The sequence below is a fragment of the Pholis gunnellus genome, assembly GCF_910591455.1.
Source record: "Pholis gunnellus genome assembly, chromosome: 8".
NCBI classification, from domain to species: Eukaryota; Metazoa; Chordata; class Actinopteri; order Perciformes; family Pholidae; genus Pholis; species Pholis gunnellus.
The window spans coordinates 15808712-15830752 of record NC_136534.1 but is presented as its reverse complement, the minus strand read 5'-3'; the positions used below and the strand labels follow the sequence as shown (position 1 = coordinate 15830752).

General features: G+C 42.3%; 2 protein-coding genes across 3 annotated transcripts; one reads left to right on the top strand and one right to left on the bottom strand.

The window, feature by feature from the left end:
• Positions 1-267: 267 nt before the first annotated feature.
• sgk2b (serum/glucocorticoid regulated kinase 2b) lies at positions 268-7841 on the bottom strand. Of its 2 annotated transcripts, XM_079164253.1 has the most exons (13): positions 7713-7841; positions 3272-3377; positions 2902-2977; positions 2713-2782; positions 2592-2617; positions 2284-2341; positions 2107-2190; positions 1890-2021; positions 1550-1662; positions 1000-1219; positions 757-912; positions 573-662; positions 268-477 (listed from the first exon to the last, which is right to left on the bottom strand). In XM_079164253.1, exons 2-13 carry the CDS (start codon positions 3330-3332, stop codon positions 286-288), a joined length of 1278 nt encoding a protein of 425 aa, XP_079020379.1. In that variant the 5' UTR covers positions 3333-3377; positions 7713-7841; the 3' UTR covers positions 268-285. The 2 variants fall into 2 exon arrangements, with proteins under 2 accessions (XP_079020379.1, XP_079020380.1); XM_079164254.1 differs by lacking the exons at positions 2107-2190; positions 7713-7841 and having other exon boundaries at positions 3272-3439.
• ptpn3 (protein tyrosine phosphatase non-receptor type 3) lies at positions 7665-21894 on the top strand. Its single transcript, XM_079164245.1, has 27 exons — positions 7665-7803; positions 8480-8545; positions 9738-9879; positions 10800-10934; positions 11097-11139; positions 11316-11397; positions 11563-11607; positions 11692-11744; positions 11930-12047; positions 12237-12324; positions 12416-12504; positions 12587-12650; positions 13064-13263; positions 13348-13473; positions 13624-13785; positions 14374-14458; positions 14555-14632; positions 14780-14836; positions 15604-15760; positions 15889-16061; positions 16347-16437; positions 16657-16718; positions 16827-16973; positions 17686-17814; positions 18988-19133; positions 19221-19356; positions 21234-21894. Exons 3-27 carry the CDS (start codon positions 9811-9813, stop codon positions 21306-21308), a joined length of 2610 nt encoding a protein of 869 aa, XP_079020371.1. The 5' UTR covers positions 7665-7803; positions 8480-8545; positions 9738-9810; the 3' UTR covers positions 21309-21894.
• The last annotated feature ends 147 nt before the right edge of the window (positions 21895-22041 follow it).

Genomic DNA, 22041 nt, shown 5'->3' with positions numbered 1-22041 from the left:
GCAGTATATTTTAAAGATAAGTGTTCAGTGTTAAAAAATAAAGCTGCTTCAGATTGAGTGTTTATTCTTCTATTTTCTTACACATTAAAGGTAGCTAGGATTTGTAAAATAGTGACCAGCCTATTTCGCATTATGATGCTTAAATTAACTTATTACATAAGATATACTGTACTTTAGTGAGACATCAATGAGACATGCCGTGTTAGTGTAAGAATCATTTTGCTTACGTTTTTAAAAATATACTTTTATTTAATAATTTATGACATAGAAAAATAAATATTTGAACTAACATGCTCCCAAAGGAATGGGTGTTGTTATGAGACCGGCTCTGCTGCCAACCGCTCCACTGGCTTTCATGAAGGAGAATCCTGGGAAGGCCTCGCTGGTCCTGCCCGCCTGACACCGCTCATTCACAGAGGCAGGGACGGGTAGTCGCGTGAACTCTGGGTCAATGTAACTGATATCACAGGGACCGGTCTGGAGAGTGGAGAAGAATACACACAGGCTCGAGTATACACTATCAATTGATTTTTAAAAATAATGCTCTCCATCCATTTCTGAATCACTCCTACCACTGTTGGGATGAACGGAGGTCTAACTTTCTTGGCCAGGAGGTCGTCCCAGTTGATGGATGCAAAGAAGGAGTGTTCCTGCAGCTCCACCTAGGGACACATTGAAATTAGACCCTCTGTGGTTATGTTCGTGTATGTGCATCATTGTTCGTTTCTGTTTCTGTTTTTTTGTGTGTGCACTTACAAGGTCATGGCTCCCACCTAGGCGTTTGGAGACATCTCTTTCCAGCAATCCCTCTAAGAGTGAGCAGGCATCCTGAGACCCCCCACTACGCACCTTCAGAGGAGCGTGAAGAATGTTCTCAAACATCTCTGCTTTGCTACGGCTGTAAAATGGAGGCTGAGAGAAAGGACAGGGAGATGGAGTAAGGAGAATTGTCCGAGGAAGGCGATGGGATGAAAAGATTATTTCACATCCTCAACTCACCAGTCCATACAGCATCTCAAACAGCACAGTGCCGAGGCCCCACCAGTCCACCGCTGGATTGTATGGGTGGCCTTGTAGCACCTCTGGAGCGAGGTACTCAGGAGTCCCACAGAATGTATGCATAATCCCACCGATGGCAACCCCTTCTTTACAAAGCCCAAAGTCAGTCAGCATCACGTGACCCTCACTGTCCAGCAGGATGTTCTCTGGTTTGAGGTCTCTGGCAGACAAACAGATGGGACAAACGTGTTGGTTTAGTCTACACAAAATTATATTGCTGTTGTTTTTGTTTCAGTTTCCTCTGGTTTCACCTCGCTTTTCTTTACCGTACATTTTTTAATATGGTATTGGAGGACATGGTGTTTTTTTTTGTGTAAACATTTCCTATGCAGAGCTCTGTCAAAGTGAACATTTCATTGGGAATTCCCTGTATGAATCAATTAAACATGAGCAAAGAGCAGTGAGCCAAGTAAAAGGTGAAAGAGTGACTTTTTAATGGCTTGGTGGTGTTTGTGTGTGTGCGTGTGTGTGTGTGTGTGTGTGTATGAACCTGTAAACAATGTCCAGAGAGTGGAGGTAGCCCAGGGCCATGGCCATCTCTGCAGTGTAGAAAGCAGCCCTGGTTTCAGGAAATGACCCCTCCCTCTGAAGGTGGTAGAAAAGCTTAAAAGAAACAGATGAGTGGTGTAGGCTTCAGAAATATGTCGCTATTTCTGTTGATCTTATGCTTAATATTTGTAAAAATGTACTCTAAATATGACATCAAAATTGCATTGTTTTGAACTTTTGAATGGTTGTGGGCAAAGGGAGACTGTGAGTCATTTCACCTCTGTTTTTGCCATACCAAAGTTTGACAGAGAGAAGTAATTTTTTTTTGATTCATCACATACCTCCCCGCCATTAACGTAGTCCAGGACGAAGTAGAGCGTGTTCAATGTCTGGAAAGAGAAATGGAGCCCCACTAGGAATGGATGTTGTAGTCCCTTCAGCAGCACGCTCCTCTCAACCATCACATGCCGCTGCTATAAACAGTTACAGTAGATACAGTGGATGGATGGATAGATAGATAGATAGATAGATAAATAGATAGTTAGTTAGTTAGTTTACCTCTTTCCTTTTGACAATGATCTGTTTCTGCAGCACTTTGACAGCATAGTAGCCTTCATGTTTTTTATGTCTAGCGAGCAGCACCTGTACACGATTGAGCCGTGTCATTTAATGTCCCAACTAAAATATATCACAAGCACAATTACAAAAATGTACAAGAAGAAAAGAAAAACCTACCTTTCCAAAGCTTCCTTTGCCGATAACTTTGAGGTAATCAAAATCTGACGGTTTCATCCTGGTTAACAAAACCGGAGCAAGATATGCGTTCATAGGAATACTCCTTAACTGTTTATCAGTAATTAATTAATTTGTGGCTAGTACATGATTAATTAATGGACAGAACAGTTAATGAGCAAGGTTGTGAGCACACATTGAAGTAGAGGAACCATGTTACTGGTAAATGTCCTTGACTTAGGGAAGTGGTCAACTCCCGCTTTCTTTCTGTCATGACTTATTTCTTGGCATCAGGTGGTAAAATGACTTACTGTGAGGTTTCTGCGTTCACGGAGCTCTGAGGAGAGAAAAGACACACAGGGAAAGAAAGGTGAGGAGGTCAGATTTAGCTTCAGCTCCTGTCAACACTCGGCACAGTCTCTGTGTGCTCACCACTGTGCCGCCTTCATCCTTCTCTCTTCTCATCCTGCTCCGTCGCCGCAGGGTTCTCCGGGTGTCCAGGCTTCAATCAGGAGGTCAAAAACAGAATTTACATGTGGGGGATTTGTGTTTAAAAAAAAATCCAATTCAACCCCAACTAAAAAAAGCTGTAGACATGTTTTTTTTTGTGTGTGTACGTACCTTTGGCAGAATTGCTGACTGGAAACACATTTGTGTAGGAAGTCACTGAAGCCAACTTTCTTCGCCTTGAGCAGAGCTGTAAAGCCCAGCAGGGGGTTAGTTAGTCTCTTACATAAGAGTTCAAACGATGTGATTTTATTTAGCTAACGTCAACTACTCCATGAATTTCACATAACGTCACTTTAAAGAAGTTATTAAACTATTATCACAAATAACAAAAGTTAAAATATGACTTCTGTATAAAAATAATAATTGTGTCAGATTTAAACCGTTACTTTTGACTGTATTAACGCTACATGAGCTGGTGGTAAGACTTAACGTAAGACTTAACGTAAAGAACGCCCCGGTAAGCAAGATATCCTTAACTAACCTGAGATAAAAGACACAAGCCCTCTCATTTTGGTCAACGGCCGGTCTTGAGTCACAGTCATCTGGACGAAGACACACTGACGGACTGGGAGTTGTTTTTTTTACAACTGAAATAGAGGAGAGAAAGGTTTGTTTGATAGTGAAGGCGAGCTTTCCAGTCGCAGAGACGCCCCGCTTGTCCCAAACTTGCAAAGTGTGCCTGCTCTGCTATAAAGCCCGTTGACGTAGGAGACGCAGAGTACCACCGGCAATGCTGCGTTAACGTGCCCTCGGAGAGGTCGAGAATCATGACGCGTGCGCACATGAGCGACTAAAGTGAACATGTTTGTCTTTGCCATAAGTCATTGCTTTAAAATTATCAATACGGTACAAAAGTGAACTATTATTACCCTTTTTATAACCGGCTGCAGCAGCAGTGTTTTCACCTTGCAAGTCTGAGTGTGAGTCAGGTTCTGGGTTCTGCAAACAGCTTCAGATCATCCATTTCTTAACAATTGAATAACATTTACAACCGCAGATTTGATGAATTGCTCTTTCAATCATTTATCAATAAGTTATCAATTGCAAATGACAGAAATGATGATGGTTTCTTGGGAAGTTAGAGCGATTGCCCCGAATTAATGACTTGTACCTATACTGACATTTTATTTATAATGCAGACTTGATGGCACACAATAAAGTGAAAAACGCTTTAACCTAAATAATTGCTGGTATCAGTGGTTTGTATTTGATCTATAAAACATTATAAACTATCAATAAAGCCATTACGTAGAGCTTATAAACCCTTTATAAACTGTGTCTTATTTTAAAGGGGCACCAACTGAATAGGCCTATATACTCATAACCATACACAATATAGTACACAGTTATTTGTAAATAATACCACAGCATAGCACATGGTTAGTAGCTACAATCCATAGTACAAAAGGGGTCAACAAAAACACAGTGAAAAGTGGGCGACAAGTACGTGAAGGCAGCAGACTTAGCTCAGTGCCTTGTACCAATTCAGTCGGTAAAGGGGCCCAATTCTTTCTTTCTTTCTTTAGGCCTCTTTATTTGTCACAGTTGACTAGAGGAAGCAATGTATGCCACCACTAAGTCTGTGAGTGGGCGGCAACACTGATGTATGCTACTGAATTAATGTGCGTGTGTGATAACCAACATGCAGAAAAACATCCACACCCAACAACACACATTCTTTTTTGTTTGACCAGAGATTTGCAGCACACACTTTTCTTTTGAACCTATAAGGACAGTTACCGGATCATGGAAACTACACTACATGTGTAAAGTCACGACAGCATTCCAGCACATGACAGCTCTGTATCAGTCTTCCTGTCTCATGTGGCTGCTACTACACACCCTGAGAAAGGACAGGGCCTGTCCACACCACCACAGACCCAGTTTCATGCTTGTGATATATCTCACATAGTGGCTGATTGTTTCATATCACAGCAGTTTATATACACTCCAGACATTCAGACACAATTAAATCCAAATAATCCTGTTGTTGAAGGAATAACATAAGGACACATTTATATCAACATGTGATTGTTTAAAAATTGGAAATGAAAGAGGAGCTATCTTGAATCTGGCACAAACACAGATTCTTCTCTTCCATCTGTATCAGCAAAATAAGTTATAGACAATACATTCTTTTAGGAGATGAAACTGGGCTTTGTCCATATGAGCGCAAAGGTTTAACAAGAAGTATTGTATTAAACTGAATATGGGCAATGGATGACTATAGCATGAGATAAGAGTGTGTGAATCAGATAAATGGGACATGAAGTGCAGATACTGAAATGACATCAAGTGTGTTCCTGTGTGTGTTTCTAAATTGAGAGCTGCTGGGATCCGAGTTGGTACAGGGTGTCTTGGTTGCTGTGGCGGAAAGCTGATCCTTGAACAGCAGCAGGAGGGGAGGTCCCTCTCTGTTACAGTGCTAGCTTCCCCCTGTCACCCTAAAGTGAACTGGTCTGTGCTGGTCTCACCGACCGGCCTCAGTTTGACACCTCTTGTCACATCACTCCAACGGCTGTGGAACTAGCTGGGGCTGGTTTTTCGCTTCTCCAGGCATGCAACAGGTGACACTGAACACAACGGGCATACTCTACAGTCAAGAGAGGAAACACACCCGAGACTCAGCAGTTCAGCCAACGCCACCAGAAAGAACAGGCTCGCTGCTTCAGCCTCAAGTCTATAACAGAAAGGGAAAGTTGAACCACATTCCAACTATATCTGCAGAATGACACCTATATACCATGTTACTTCTGGTGTCAATTATAGCTCCATTATCAACCGCATTCATCCTCTCTTTCCTTTATTATCTTATTCAAGAATCAATCTCATTCACACCCTTTTAACTGTCATAGACTTTTAAATAAGTGGTGTCTCTGCCATGTCTTTTACTCATCGTCATGTCCACACAGTCAGAGATCTGGGAGTCATGTCAGCTGCAGACATATTTGTGGTTGACATTGGACATGTTGGGTCAAATCATCTTGTTTCAGACTTGGTTCAGCAGCAAAAAAGTCGTACAGTACACCAATTTATATGAGGACTCTCGTTTCTTTACATTTTCTAGGATAAGGAAATTATTTGATTAGACACTTTATATGAACATAATATTGTACTTTGTCACAAACTGGCTCAGTGACAAGGAGGCAGTCCATGCAAGTTTAAACTTAAACCAGCACAATGCATTCAACTACAGTACACAAAACAAACACTGGAGTGTTCAGTGTTCAGCAAAACCAAACAGCAACAATTCCAGGTGGATGTCTGTTGTAGCGAAGGAGAGAGGACAGGGGCCAGCATTTATAATCCAGGGTCAAGGTGAGTCTAATCAAGCTAACGAGCCTCCATTGACAAACAACTGTCTGCTCAGATAGGCCAGGACAGCAGTATTTTTACACTAACTTAAGTAAAGGTTGTGAATACTCCACTCACAACTTCCTTTTTTATTTTAGGCATAAGTGTGCATAAGGAAACATTTTAAATTAAAATAAACTAATAACGTTCATAAATGCCTTCAGCTTGTTTTTTGAGGGTGTTACAGTTATTTTATACAGTAGCATTCAGTATCAACAGTACATTTTTCATGCTGGACACACGTGACAGCAGTACTCCTTCTGTCCTGTAGATGGAGACAGGAAAGCAGAGGATTTCATTTCTTTTCTATAGGAATTCGTATCTTCATATAAACAGACCAAAACAAAATGTCCATCCCAGTTTAACATCATTATAAATTGAACATCTTTGGGATTTTCACTGTTTTACTGACAAGAAGAGCAATTTGAAGACATCACCGTGGTCTGTGAGAACGTATGCTGGGCATTTTTCACTTTATAGACTAAATGATGAATGAAATTGATGATGAAAATAATAGTTAGTTGTCATCTCTGTCTTAGATTGATGCCATTAAAGCAGGTGTAAACATTGTATGATAAAGAAATAATTATTTGAGATACTTGTACTTCTCTTTAGTATTTTTTTTCACTCTCAATTTATACTTCTACTACACTATTCAGAGGTGTATATTGCACTTTTACTCCACTAATTATTTAACAACTTGAATTATAATTACATTACAATTTTAGCATAATACAAAACATGTAAAATACAACAAACACAATAGGCTATTACAGCTGAACAATTAGCGGATTAGTCAACAAGTTCATAGACAAAATAAAATAAATAATAAAATGAATTGGCAACTATTATGATAATTATTTAAGAGATTATTCATGCCAAAAATCTTTTCATGATTCCAGATTCTCAAGTATGAGAGTTTGCTCTTTCCCCTTTAGGTAAGCCTATTGTAATCACTTCATGATTTTGAGGTTTGGACTGTTGGTTGGACAAAACAAGCATTGTGAAGGTTTCATTTTAGGATCTGGGAAATTGTTTCTGCCATTTCGCTGGGTCTTTTCTGACTATTACAAACAAAACAATCAATCCATAAATGGAGAAAATAATCTGGAGATTAATCCATTAAGATAATAATCATTCGTTAAAGTCTTATATACGATAGTTAAAAATGAGCTCCACCTCAAACCACTAAAAATAATAAAATGCTGCTTTTACATTAATGAATACATTATGATAATCTAATGATATTATATATAATAGTATAGTAAATCACAGGGGCAAGTTTTCTGCATTGTACACTTTTACTTTTTATACTTAAACTACATTTACTTGCATACTTTAAACAACATTGTCAGTGCGGGACTTTTACTTGTAATTGAGTTGTATTACTTTTACTTACGTGGAGGATTTAAGTAGCTACAATTTTAGTCATGTTTTGGTTTCTATTGCCCTGCATATTTCATATGCTTTGCGCGCGCGCCCCCTAGATCGGCGGCGCGCGCGGCGAAGGGGCGGGGCCCCGCGGAGCGAGCACAGCCAGGGATGAGAAACTTGTCCCGGATATTTACCTTACTGTACCTGGCTCCTCCAACGCGCCCCGTCCCGGAGGTTTTCACAGCGGACAGCCTGAGGAATATGATCCGTCTCTGATCGACTGAGGTACACATATCTTATCTGTCTTTTAAACATTCTCTTCCCCAAAAAGCAGTCACTTGGCCAAAGTTGTAGTTACGAGGACCGCTGTGGTTGGAGGAAAGTTTGCCAGTGAAGTGTTCCTCCTTTTGGGTGTAGCTGCAGAGAAACTTCAGGTTGTCAACAGGTTCCTTGTTGGCGCTGTGGTTCAAAGTACAGCGAGGTCACAGCACAGTTCGTTATCGACAGACAGTCGGACAATATAAATATGTGCCTAATACACTGAGATAGGCCCTGTTTGTTCATTGGTATGTGTACATTTGGTAACGCAGTAGAGGCCATTAACGCTGGGTGTTTTTATGTCCTACAATGTTCACTTTTAACTTGTACAGATAAATCTATGGCAGAAAATATGTGTAAAAGCATCATAAAGTAAGATAACTCTTTTATTTCCTAAGCTGTAGCTGTCATGTTGACACAACACATAGTTGCAAGATCCAAAACACCCAGTGAGGTCATCCGTCTCTACAACATGATGGTGTTTTTTAAATGTAGCATTTACTTGTGAATTCATTAGAGGCCTGCCTGTGAGAGGGGTCATTATGGAAAACAAGTCACCAAACTGGTGAACAGCTCGGTTTTAATATATTCAAAGTGTGTCACTGTGTTCAAACATTAACTTAAACGCGGTGTGTCCTTTCAGAATCCGTGTGAGACCGGCCCGCCTGGAACCATTAATCATTCACCTGCAAACCAAGACGGGACACATGTACGTACACACACCTGCATGCACACACACACACACACACGCGCACACACACACACACACACACACACACACACACACACACACACACACACACACACACAATACAGTCATTTAGCAGACGCTTTTATCCAAAGTGACTTACAATAAGTGTATTCAACATAGGTATTCAAGAGAACTATTAGTCACCAGACGTCATGAGTGCATCTCCTTGTTTACACAAGCATCTAAGAGCATAAACCAGAGCCAAAGTACAGTGCAGAAACAAACTAATACGAATACAATAAGTGCTAAGTGGAAGGCTCAGGGTAGTACTTCTTGAAGAGGTGAGTTTTCAGCCTGCGCCGAAAGATGGGCAGCGACTCTGCTGTCCTGACGTCAGTGGGGAGTTCAACAGCCGTGACCGGGTCGATCGGCCGCAGGGACCTCTGAGCGACGGGGCGACCAGTCGCCCCGAGGCAGCAGAGCGAAGTGGTCGGGCGGGGGTGTAGGGCTTGACCATGGCCTGGAGATAGGAAGGAGCTGTTCCCTTCACTGCCCTGTAGACTAGCACCAGAGTCTTAAACTGGATGCGAGCTCTTACAGGGAGCCAGTGTAGAGCACGGAGAAGGGAAGTTGTGTGGGAGAACTTGGGGCGATTGAACACCAGACGAGTTCCAGCTTTCTGGACAAGCTCCAGAGGTCTGATGGCTGACAGGGGCACACACACACACACACACACACACATACATATTTAGGTATTGTCAAAGCCAGGGTAAGTTATTAGCTCTGAGCATGTATTAACAGTGCATGCATGCATATATGTGTGTGTGTTTGTGGTCCTGCTGTGTCCATTGCTCCCAGAGGCTGGTCTGAGATCAGTCATAGTGTAGTGTAGTGTAGATGGGCGTGTTCAACTCAGAAAATGTTTAACATTCTTATCATTCAGCTGCCTGTGTAAGGCGGAGAGACGCAGCAGGGAGAGCAGCAGGGAGAGGGAAGAGACATGTTCAAACCCAGGCCAAAATAATAAGGAATTACACAAACACACACACACAGTCACTCCTTCGCATTCACGCTGCATTACTCACTGCAGTCCGATACTCCATACAGCACATATATTACTCATCACACATTGTCATCCTGAGGGAGTTGCATTGGAAGACAACAGCCTGGAAACATCTGACACTGTTTTTGTGGTTGTGTGTGTTTCCAGGTCCCCGCTCAGTGCCGAGCTGAGGGCAGGCTTTTTGTCTTGAGAGGGAGGCAGAGTTACCAGGGTAACAGACATGCCAAAACCGGACCTGCTCTGCCTAGTTCAGCTACTGGACGGCACTATCGAGACCTTCAGAGTCAGCGTGCGTAACACACACACACACACACACTGACATATACGCACACTGTTTCCTGTCTGCAGTTGAAGAGATCATATGTTATCCCAATCTGTCTCTGTGCTCTGCTAATGATCACAGCGTCAGTGCATGATACAGTGAGCGACTACTCTTTCATATTTCCCCATTGATCCACATCTCTCGTTTAACTCTGTGACCTTGATTTGAAGTCACGTTCACCTCCTGCAACTTACAGAGCTGGTCTCACTTAAAATGAGCCTTTAACATCATCCGCATACCATGAACGCAGTATACTCGCACACCCTGACGAGCATAAACACACACACACTCATGCAGGCAATCACAAATACTGCTTTCTAGGACAACAGCTGTGCAGCATCTTTATGTGTACAGAGAGCGCTGCGGTTGTTTCCAATATTAATGTCTCCATTACTAACTCCTGTGTTTCTCGTGTTTAGATAAGACTTACTGTTTTTTTTTTTTTTTACAGATTTTCACAGAAAAATAACACATTTCTGAGGGATGCATTTAAACAGATCTTCACCCGGATTGTGTGTCCACACACACATATAAAAATGGTTGCGTTTACTGCTACAAGAACTCACTGTCAGCCACAGTTTACAGTAAACACGGTCCTCTTGTGATGTGAATGTGTGGAGAAAATGCAGATGAGCTGCGTGTTTTCCCTCAGAGTGATTAATAGTTAAACCACAAAGTGTTTTTCACCTGGATATATGCATTATTAATTGTTTTTGTCTAATACGCAACCAATTTTAATATTTTAAATAACCAAAGAGAAACTCAGATTCTTTTAAAATATAAAAGAAGATCCCTATCTTCACATTATATGCAACATATGGCACAGTATTTTGTACAAATAAGCAACGGGTAAATATCAACGCTTGTTTGTTGTTTCCATCTTTCAGAAGCAGGATGAAGGTGTGGTTCTCTTGGACCAAGTATGCGACCACCTGGGCCTGCAGGAGAGGCAGCTCTTCAGTCTGCAGATCAGAGAATCCAGCACAGCCATCCCCTCAATCACAGCCAACACACACTCTCCTGTGAGCTCACTGTTCATCTTCTGAGCGTTTTGGGCTGGGAATGTAACGTATTGCACTCACTGATTGCTGTTTAGACGATGATAACCACAGGGTATGCTTACATAAATGCTTTTTTTTTTTGCCTCATTTAGCCATTATACTTAATACATTTCTTTCTCTCAGAGATGGTTGGAGCCTGAGAAACCCTTGAAGAAGCAGATAAAAGGTATCTGTCTTTTTCTCGCTACAGGGAATTCACTGTTTTTTACCGAGAGATATTTCTCCAGACAAGTATATTTTTGTTTAAAAATATATATTACAATACATTCATAGATAGAGGGTGTAGAAGAGAAGATGATTAAGGTGAACCTGCAACTATAGATATATACTGTTTCTCTGCAGGTCTTGCATCTCCCTTTTATATGAACTTCAGAGTACGATTCTTCATGTCTGATCCTAACTCTCTGCAGCATGAACAGACAAGGTTAGTATATGTGCCTCTCACTTATGTGTGTTTTTGCAGCAGTCATATATCGCTAGATATCGATCTGGAGAAGTTGTTTGACTCACAAAGGGGCTTCTCGGTGGGATTGTGGATAAAAAAATGAAGGCGTGGGTTTGTAAAGTTCCTCTTGTCTCGTACCTGCAGGCACCTGTACTTCCTCCAGATCAGGAGTGACATTAGAGAAGGACGGTTAGTAACACACAAACTTAACCCCCCCCTGTGCACAGTATCTGTTTAGCTAGTACAATGTGTAATCATGGAGTATGATTGCAGGTTGCAGTGCCCGCTGAGTGCAGCTGTAGTGTTGGCCTCTTACGCCGTGCAGTGTAAGTCCAATCTCTTCCTAGAGAAACCAATGATTAATGACTTAATAATAACTGAGTGAGTAATTAGTCCTGTTGAGGATGCTCTCAATGAGCAGCAGCTCTCTTAACAGTACCCCAGATGTCACTGGTGAATGTGTGCATCTGGTTATGTGTCAATGCTCAGTGTCTCTTTCCATCGCCTGCAGCGGAGATGGGGGATCACTGTCCATCTCGACTCCCCGGGTACCTCTCCAAATGCTACTTCATTCCGGCGCAGGATGAAGACTTCCTGTCTAAAGTGGAGGATCTTCATCCACAGCACAAGTAATACAGACAGCTTCACTACATCTAGTTGCCACCGACAAAAGAACAAGTTTGTGGTGCAGTTGGTTCCTGGTGATGTATGTGACTCTGTGTGTGTGTGTGTGTGTGTGTGTGTGTGTGTGTGTGTGTGTGTGTGTGTGTGTGTGTGTGTGTGTGTGTGTGTGTGTGTGTGTGTGTGTGTGTTCACAGGGGGCTGAAGCAGAGCGAGGCAGAGCTGTGTTTCCTCAACACAGCGCGGACACTGGAGCTGTATGGGGTGGAGCTGCATGCTGCCATGGTAGAGAGATTCCCTCACATAAACGTTCATGTAATTCCTCTCGATTCCTCTCAAGTATGACACTTGTCGTCATTCCCTCATCGTCTCTCAGGACACCAATGACGCCCCTCTGATGGTGGGTTTGGCCTCCAGTGGTGTTGCAATATTCTGCAATATGATTTGCTCCAGTTTCTTCCCCTGGTGAGTGATGATAATGATGATTACATGTCTTTGTTCTTGTATGTCTGCTTTTCCCTCAACCAACTGCATTCTTCCCATGCAGGGGAAACATCATCAAGATTTCATTCAAGAGGAAACGCTTTCTTATACATCTGAAACGTAAACACGTGAGTCCCTCTGCCATTTATTTATTCTTAATCGCTCTGAACAAATTGTTGCTTTTTATTGCTCGACACACCTGACTGATGACTCTATTGAAAGTTTGGAGTCAACACAATTTTTTGATTGCTTTTATATTGAGCTGTAATTATAGCAACATTTTGCAAATTTATACACTTTCATTTTTAACACAATTTCACAAACTTGTCACGGTCTACATAGAGTATAGCATTGGTTGAATGGTTCGTATCCACACTTTGGCAGGTTTTCTCTTTGTGTTTATATGTGTGACAAGTAATAAATCATTCATAAAAAATGTGAGAAGAAGAGAAGAGAAGAGATGTTGGCTTGAATATTGGAGTTGCAAAGAACTTCAGCATAATAAAGCATTATAAATAAAATGTAACTCTGTATATTGCAGGGGGAGACCCAGGATTGTGAGGTGTCTCTGGTTCTGCCCTGTCCCAAGGCCTGTAAGAACCTGTGGAGGTCTAGTGTGGATCATCACTCCTTCTGCTCCAACCGGACTGCCAAGAGCCCCAAACACAACAACAGCACGGTTCAGTCCTACAGAAAGTTGATAACACAACACCTGGGACTTGGCAACAGTAAAACTGAGACGTGAGTGTTGCCTGTACATGTTTATTTTGCATGTATATTCTTGTCATAAAGACTGAAAAGTTTATTTTCCCTTCTTGTTCGCAGTGGTCCAGTGTGCCAGCGTGTTGTTGGGGGGATGGTGTGGAACCCAGTCCTGCAGAGGTCGATTTCATCAGAGCACCTCGAAACCAAGAGCCTGCCCTCTAGATCGCCCCCAAACACCCCCAACTGGTACGAGCTCACAGGATCAACCACAACTTTATGTTCTCAGCTGCAGTCAAACATCTATCCAGCGTCTCTTTTACTTTTTTTGGAGCTCAGATTAAATCATTGGATAAAATCTTACGCTCGCCTGGTTTTGCTGGTTTGTCTCTCCGACAGGCGAAGTCCTCGAGTTCGCCACGGCATCCGTAAACCTCGCCCGTCCTCAGTTGAACTGACCAATGACATGAAAGACATGTCGGAGGGGGAGGACGTCTTCTACACATACCGGACGTCTGTGAGCAGCAGCAAGGACAGCGAGGGAGACGCTTCACCGCATTTGTAAGAATCAGTTAGTGGAATGTGTCAGCTTCTTAGGCACACTCTGAAACTCTCTCTCAAATCAGTGGGCTATGATCATTTTTACACCGACATTGCAATCGGATGTATTGCAATTTTTGTATCATAAGAGCTGCAATTTGAATTACAGCATTAATGACAGCTGTTGACACCAAATTTAGCTAGTTAACGTTAATTCAGTGAGTTTGCCAAACCACTTAAAGAAACTTCCAGCTGTTGTCGGCTTAACGAGGCTTTTGCATGCTCCTTTCTACAGTAGTTGTCCTTGGCCAAAGATTTTAGTAAAGAGAAAAGATGTTAGGAAAGATGGAAAGTTGTTAAATTTGTGATAACTGGTACGTACGTTATCATGGTTAATAGACTATGTAGACCACAAAATCGGCCGGTGCTTTTATTTTATTTTAATCGCAGAATTGGTCAAAAAGTATAAATTAAATAAGTCAAGCAGGCCAAACATGTGTCAAAGCATTTAAGTTATATAAAAACATTGTGATATGAGATTAATCAGAATAGTATCACATCTGAAAGTCATCTCTTAATCTGCAAATCATTCATCTCTTTCTCTTATAGCCAGGTGACGGACGAGGCTTTGTTACAAATTGACGACAGTATAGGAGAGGAGGATGGTGACCACATCTCACACCACTACGATAAGGTCCGTTATGTCCCGATCAGCTCTAAAAAAAAAAAGAGTGTACTACTGTATATCCATGGATGTCTCCGTTGATTCTGAGTACTTGTGTGTATGCAGGGTGCTCTCGGCGACGGTGACTTGATGCTCATATGTATTGCCCCCGACCATGACGGCAAGTTTGGCTTCAATGTTAAAGTGGGTCTCTCTCTCTCTTACATTCTTTGTGTGTCTCTTACCTTCAGGTGTGGCAGGCAGTGTTGTATGTTGTTTAAAATGAATTACACACGTTATGTTTGCGTTGTGACTCGCTCTTGCTCTGTTTAATTTCTCAACTCCTCCCAGGGTGGAGTGGACCAGAAGATGCCTCTAGCCATATCCCACGTTAAACCCGACTCTCCGGTAAGAACCGACACGGTTGCGTTTGTGTTTTGAAAGCGTGGTGTCTCCAGGTGGTGTCACAATAGCATTGTGATGAAATGTAAACACAATGTTGACTGATGAATAGATATGAAAAAGAGATGTAATTAGTCAATTCTTCGTTAGCTTCATTAGTCACTCAACAGAAATATGAATTGGTAATTTCCTCCACCAAGGAGGTAATGTTTTCAGTTTGAGAGGTATATCCATATCTATATATTTGTTTTTATACATATATAAGTGATTAATTGTGTCATTCATTTGTCAAGATAAACCTTTTGGTTTTGGACTGATGGTCGGACAAAACGTCACTTTTGGCTTTACGATATTGTAAAACAATGTCACTATTTATGACGATAAATCGATTAATTTCGTCAGATTAATTAGTACTGAAAATAGGAAAAAGACCTTCGCATAGCCTGACGGACGCTGGAATTTTGAGGCCAATACAGATATCGATATTTGGTAGTTTTAAAGATACTACAACGATAGAACGATATATTGGCCAATGGTAATTTTGAAAGAAATTTTTTTTTAAATTCCAGATTCGCATTAACTACATTTCTTTTTCGATAAATCCTAAGCGAGACATTTTTAAGTTGCGACATCCACCTGACAGTGCTCTCTGGTGGACAACTATGTAATGGTGACACTGTATCAAGTACATAGTTTGTCGTTTCTGTACTGTCATGTCTTGTTACTTACACTGACCGTTTGGTGTGGAGATGTCAGCGTTGTGTTGTTTGTAGGCAGGTCGATGTGAGCCCAAACTCCTGGAGGGAGACCTGGTGGTGCTCATCAACGGCCGAGACATTTCTGAACACAAACATGATCAGGTTGTCATGTTCATACGAGCCAGCAGAGAGTCGCACTCCAGAGAGCTGGCCTTGCTCATCAGACGTAAAGGTGTGTGTGTGTGTGTGTGTGTAACAGAGAGACAAAACTGCTGAAGCAGCATGTGATATAAGAGTGCACGCTGTCTGTCTTATTTCTATGAATATTTATCACAGCCTTGAACCGTCCTTGCATTCCAGGTCCTGGCCGGTTGGCACCCCTGCTGCAGTTACCTCCCGCCCTCACGCTCACCGGCCAATCACAGGGAGACAGGCTGTCACCTGGCCAGTCGGGGCGGGTCACGACACTGGAGGAATCCATGAGACAGCTGGAGAGAGGAATACAGTCGGGCACACTCTGTTTCCATTTTGAGGTATTTAAAATGCAGGTGGGAGCTAAACAGTGGTATTTAAAAGGGTACTTATAAGCCAAACAAAATACACCTTTTTTTAAGCATGCTTTAGTCTGTCTTACAAACACAGTTATTTTGGATCATAATGAGTCTGTTTTGGGGACAGATGTTGGCCCTAACCACTCAGACTCCCGACAATCTAAAACAAAGATGCCGTCACTGGCCTGGAATTTGCAGTTTTTGTTTCTGTATGTTTCTGTGTGTGTTTACGTGCAGAGCGTGTGTTTGTATGCTTGTAATTCCTAGAATTTATACAGGAGGAAGCCTGGTCTGTCCCTAAACTGTGCTCGGCTCCCTGACAACATGGACAAGAATCGATACAAGGATGTTTTACCTTGTAAGTGCTGATTATTCCCATTATCTGTGTGTATGTGCTCTGCTATTCACCCCTCCCTCCCTCCCACCCACCCACCCACCTGCAGCTCTGTGCTACCTTTCTAACCTTGACCCGAAAGCTCACCGCTGTAGCATCTCATGGAATTTAATTGGTTGAGCCTGTGGTGCTTCTAAGGCTCTTGTATGACCCTCACACACTGCTGCCCTGCTCTCCTTTTAGATGATGCCACCAGAGTGGTGCTCCAGGGCCCGGAGGACTACATCAACGCCAGCCACATCACGGTGCGCATCACTTATATGAAGTGTCTCTTCCCTGTCTGACATTTAATGTAATCCTCTGTGTGTGTATCTGTGTGTGTATCTGTGTGTGTTTATTTGTCTGTCTCGCAGATGGTGCCCCCAGTGTCTGGTGTGTGTTTACGTTATGTTGCGGCTCAGGGTCCATTGCCACAGACCATCACTCACTTTTGGCAGACTGTTTGGGAGCAACAGATACACACCATCATCATGCTAACAACTCTGACAGAGAGGGGACGGGTATACACGCGTTTATACTTTTACACTGTAAACAGCCACATTAAAACAGGAAGTGAAACGCCATAAAATGACACAGCTCAATATCAGCGATGCATTAACAGTGATTACCGCAGCACCACTAGTACATTATTACATGATGTTTCATGTTTTATTTGATACGTGATTGTGGTAATTACAAGGTTCAGTGATGTTTGCTCACAAATATAATAAATTGGCACAATTGTGAGTAATTACAGGGTTTCAAAGTGCAGCTAAATGTAAAGCGTGAGCAATAAGAGAAATAATTTGAGGGTGAGGACACATTCACACAGAGGCAGAGGCAGCGATGTATCAAGGTCTTGATGAATAAAGATGTCTCTGTCTCAGCTGTTGCTTGGTAACCAGATGCTTTCATTAATTGATCATTTTCCTGCTATTCGTCAAGTGCCGTGAGTTTCGCTCCACTTGACGATCACACACACACACACACACACACACACACACACACACACACACACACACACACACACACACACACAAATTGACAATCGGTTCACATCCTGCTCCTGATGAATTGCTTTTGTTCCTCAGACTGCCGGGTTGAACATAAGATGCTGTTGAATATGAGTTTTGATTTCATGAGAGCGGATGCAGCAGCAGTCGTACACTGTATCATGACTGATGACTCATGTCGCATGTAATGTAATTTGTCGGTGATGTCATACACTTGCAGACCAAGTGCCACCAGTACTGGCCGCATCCGCCAGAAGGGAAGGATTACGGGCACATGCGGGTGAAGTGTCACTCCGAGGAGTGTAACCTGGCGTATGTGACGCGGCAGTTCACTCTGACACACACACAGGTACAGTAGCAAAGGACTAGTCGATCAACAGAGAAGTAATTGGCAACTTTTTGGTTACTTTTAAAGTACAAAATCACTTGTTTAATCTTCTAAAATGTGAAAATGTGCTGCTTTTCCTTGTCTTAACGTCATAGTAAATTCAATATTTTGGGGTTTTGGACATTTGGTCAGACAAAACAAGACCAAATGTCTTCATCATTATGATATTATGATGGGCTTTTTTTTTTTTTGTAGGATTTTGAGGGATCTATTGGCAGAAATGGAATATAGTATTAATAGATGTGTTTCAAAAGGTTTCAGCCAGACCCTACATGCTGCACCTTTTTAACTGTTTTTTTTGGGATGTCATATCGGCCAAACAATTAAGCGAAGAAAACAAAAACACAATTGTGGAAATAATTAGTTGCAACCCTAGCTGCCCTGAAGTTCACACCTGCTTCCTTATCCACGTGAAACCTGAGCAAAGCATGGTCACACAACACGGAGCTTTTCTATTTGTATGTTTGCAGTGACATGTACCATGTTTGTGCCATATGTCACAAAACAGAGTTCACCACGGGCAGCAAACTATCCACAGCCAAACATACAGTCACCTCCGTATGGGTGGCATGGTCTGTGTGTGTGTGTGTGTGTGTGTGGGTGGGCCTGTGTGTGTTAGTGTGTATTAGGTAGGTGGGTGGGCAGGTCTTTCTTAGAGGTTTATCCAAAGTTTAAAACACTTAATATGGTAGATAACCTGATTTAAATTAGCTGTTTTCCACATTGACTTCTGGGGCAAACAGGTAAATAAACAGATAATGCTCAAGGAGGCATGAAGTATGAAGTCACACACATGCACACACAGGTACTGCTGTGTGAGCCCATCTGTTCCTCTGGCGGAGCGAGTTAATCCCTGCATGGAGTCACAGGCCACATGACTATTATAAACTCTAAACTCAGCCATTCTCCTCGCCACCTGTCTTCATCTTTCGGTGTCCCTCTCCACTTCCTAGTCTCAGTGTCACCGACTGGTCACGTGCTGCTCCCGCTACAACCTTTTTTTTTCTCACATGCTGAATATTGTCAAAATGTTTAAGCCTGTAGCGCTGCAGAGTTAGTCTCATGTGGGGGATATATTTGCCAAAGGTTACATATCTCTGATTTATTTTTCGTGTGTGTGTGTGTGTGTGTCAGCGGGGTGAGGAACGTGCAGTCACACACCTGCAGTACGTCGCGTGGCCCGACCACGGCGTACCCGATGACCCCTCAGACTTCCTGCTGTTCATCAGCTCGGTCAGGGAGAGGAGGAGAGGTGAAGAGCCACTAATGGTACACTGCAGGTAACACACACACACACACTCTCACACACACATGTGCTGTACCTGCCTCTACTATACACTTCATGCTTTGTTTGTTTGTAATTTCAGTGCTGGGATTGGACGGACGGGTGTTTTGATCACAATGGAAACGGCTCTGACTCTGTTGGATGAGGGTCGGCCGGTGTTCCCACTGGACATTGTCAAAACATTGAGAGATCAGCGAGCCATGATGATTCAGACCACGGTACGGAGAAACGGAGCAAGGATTTCTCCCACAGCGATTGTTCTCTCCTTTATTAGATTCTTTATCAGGGTCGCCTGTCGCTTGAGAGAAGTTGAAGCTGTCCTTAATATTCCTCGTCTGTATTTTCTAAATATCTCAGCCAATTACAAGCTTTGAATCATCATCATAAGGCCCAGCTGGTTTGTCTTCTACATGTGGTCTAAGACTCGTTAAACTTGCACTTTTTAGTTTGTTTTATAGGAATATCTGGCTTGACATAAGATGGGACGTAACCACAGAGAATATCAATATCATTTGCTGAGAAGAGCAATTTAAAAATGCTCAGTTAACAACTTAGCCACATGCTTTCTCGTTGGCTCCATTCAATCTGCTCAAATGCATGTATTCATTTAAAAGACAACATTTTGGTTTTAATATTTCGTTAGGCACACTGCGATGTCGGGAATTTGATTTAATGGGGTTGTATCTTGTGGAAGATTGAAAAAAATCTGTTGAATGCTTAAATGTTTCTATACAAAATAGCATGTAAAGGGAGAGGAGGCACTAATTCTGGGCACAGTGAAGAGACAACTGCGGGGTCCTGTGATCTTTAACCTTCATTAATTCACAGAAACGTGGCTGACACAGTTTTATACTGGTGGCAGAGGAGCTGGCAGGCTGAAGTCGAGGGAGAGGAAAGTGTTACTCATTGTTTTGATGGGAGGTAGTGCTGGGAATAAAGCAGCCCTCCAGTCACCAGCCTGCTTCGGGGCCACTGCTGCCGCCACTATAACCCTTATTTTGAAAAGCGATCCAGTCCCCGAGGCTACTTCTCTCGGATGTATTTGTGCTGATGGAACTTTTCCTCATATGTTTGTGTCCCTGACAGTGATGGAAAACATGCACAGTCAGAGGACAAACCTTTCCAGCTTTCTTACCCTGTCTTGTCTTCCTTACGCTCTGCCACCAGCCTGTTGGTTCCTGCTGAAAATGGGTCACAAATACACAGTTGACAAATCAATCTCACCATGAGGTCCACTCAGTAGCTGTTCTGGAACTTTCAATCGTGTCGTTCAGACTGAAATATCTCAACAACTGTTTGATTTGCCATGAGATTTTGGAAAGATAGTCACAATTTCAAGGTAACCAGTCCTGCTGACTTTTGTTTGTTTTGAGTGAAATGTTGGAACGACTGTTGGATGAACTACCGTGAAATTTGGCACATGCATTTATGTCCTCGGGAGGAATTGTAATTACTCTAGTGATCCGCTGACTTTTATATATAACGCCATCATCAGGTCAAATATGAATTTTTTTCAATATTTTGGTTTAGAGTATCTACGAAATTAAAGACATTCCCATCAACCTCAGCTGTGCTCTGTGTGTAGTGCTAATTAGCAAATGCTAACATTCTAAACTAAGATGTTGAGAATTGTAAAGCTGCTAAATACCAGAATGTTAGCATGCCGACATTAGCATTTAGCTCAAAGCACAGCTGGGCCAAAGTACAGCCTCACAGAGCAACTTGCATGACTCTGTGTTGATACAAAAGAAAAAGCTTAATACAGCTGGGTGCTGCAGTTTTTTAGAAAATGCTTCTCAAACTGCAGTAAAAAGTATATTTGTGGGGACTATTTTCACTCGTGCATTAATCCGTATTAAGTGTGTTAGTGAATGTTGGCTCGTTGATGTGTTTTAATAGATTTTGTACAACAGTTAAGCTCTATGACAGAAAAATAAGCTTTCATAGACAATCCTTGTTAGTAGGATCAGTCCATTGTTGATCTTGTTCTTTTTATGGAATTTAATGACAAGGAAAATGTTAAATATAATCAGTTCTACCCTTTTAAAAACACTTGTGTAACAGCTAGTAACACTTTGTTTGTTGTGTGTTTCAGTGTCAGTTCCAGTTTGTGTGTAACGCCATTCTGCGAGTCCACAAAGGGGAACAAGAGGGATCTACAGCACCGTAGCCCAAATCAGCAACAGGACCAGAACAGACACACTTAGCCTCATCTCATTGCAGGCGACTGCCACAGAGGGACTATAACAGATTAACCTCTGCCACTGCCTGTGGGATCGGTACACAGACTGGATAATGAGAGTATAACCAGCTTCAGAGCACAGCTGTCTGTGATCTGTAGCCTAGATTCAATGTGAGGGTATGAATCTTACACCTAGTCGGCCTTAGTCTCTGCTGATAGTACATGTAGCATGTAGAGGCTGCGGTCTTCATAGATGTTGGTGTAAAACTGATGTGAGCTGCTATTTTCTGTCCAAGAGGCCACACGGGACTGTTGCCTCTACTTATTTAGCTATGCGTGCCTTAGACTGACGCCTCCCAGTCGATGGATCGAACGGGGGCGGCAGACGCAGACCAGGATGATTATAATCTGTAGTTTATCTGTGTGTCCAAAGACGAAGAGCGAGGCAGGCTTTAGATCACTACAGCAGATACTGTAAGGTCACGATGGTGCAGCACCGCACGCTGTTCGCCTGAAGAGCACCAAACCCAACTGTTCAACACTCTTAAATTATTAAGACACGAAATAAACACAATGATTTATACTCATGTGTATGCTTTGTCATTTCATCTGATAGTGAATGTTATGAATTAGATCATTAAATGAGGATCAGTTTATGTTTAGACTCTTTTTGGAGTCTTATAAATGTCTCTTTTTATATTTCCTTGCAGAATGAAGCTGC

Coding starts and splice junctions, on each gene's coding strand:
- sgk2b (XM_079164253.1), bottom strand. CDS start 3,332: ATGACTGTGACTCAAGACCGGCCGTTGACCAAAATGAGAGGGCTTGTG. Junction 2,978..3,271: donor GCTTGTGTCTTTTATCTCAG/GTTAGTTAAGGA, acceptor TGGGCTTTACAG/CTCTGCTCAAGGCGAAGAAA. Junction 2,191..2,283: donor GCAAAGGAAGCTTTGGAAAG/GTAGGTTTTTCT, acceptor AATCGTGTACAG/GTGCTGCTCGCTAGACATAA.
- ptpn3 (XM_079164245.1), top strand. CDS start 9,811: ATGCCAAAACCGGACCTGCTCTGCCTAGTTCAGCTACTGGACGGCACT. Junction 13,474..13,623: donor CCCCCAAACACCCCCAACTG/GTACGAGCTCAC, acceptor TCTCTCCGACAG/GCGAAGTCCTCGAGTTCGCC. Junction 14,633..14,779: donor AGTTTGGCTTCAATGTTAAA/GTGGGTCTCTCT, acceptor AACTCCTCCCAG/GGTGGAGTGGACCAGAAGAT.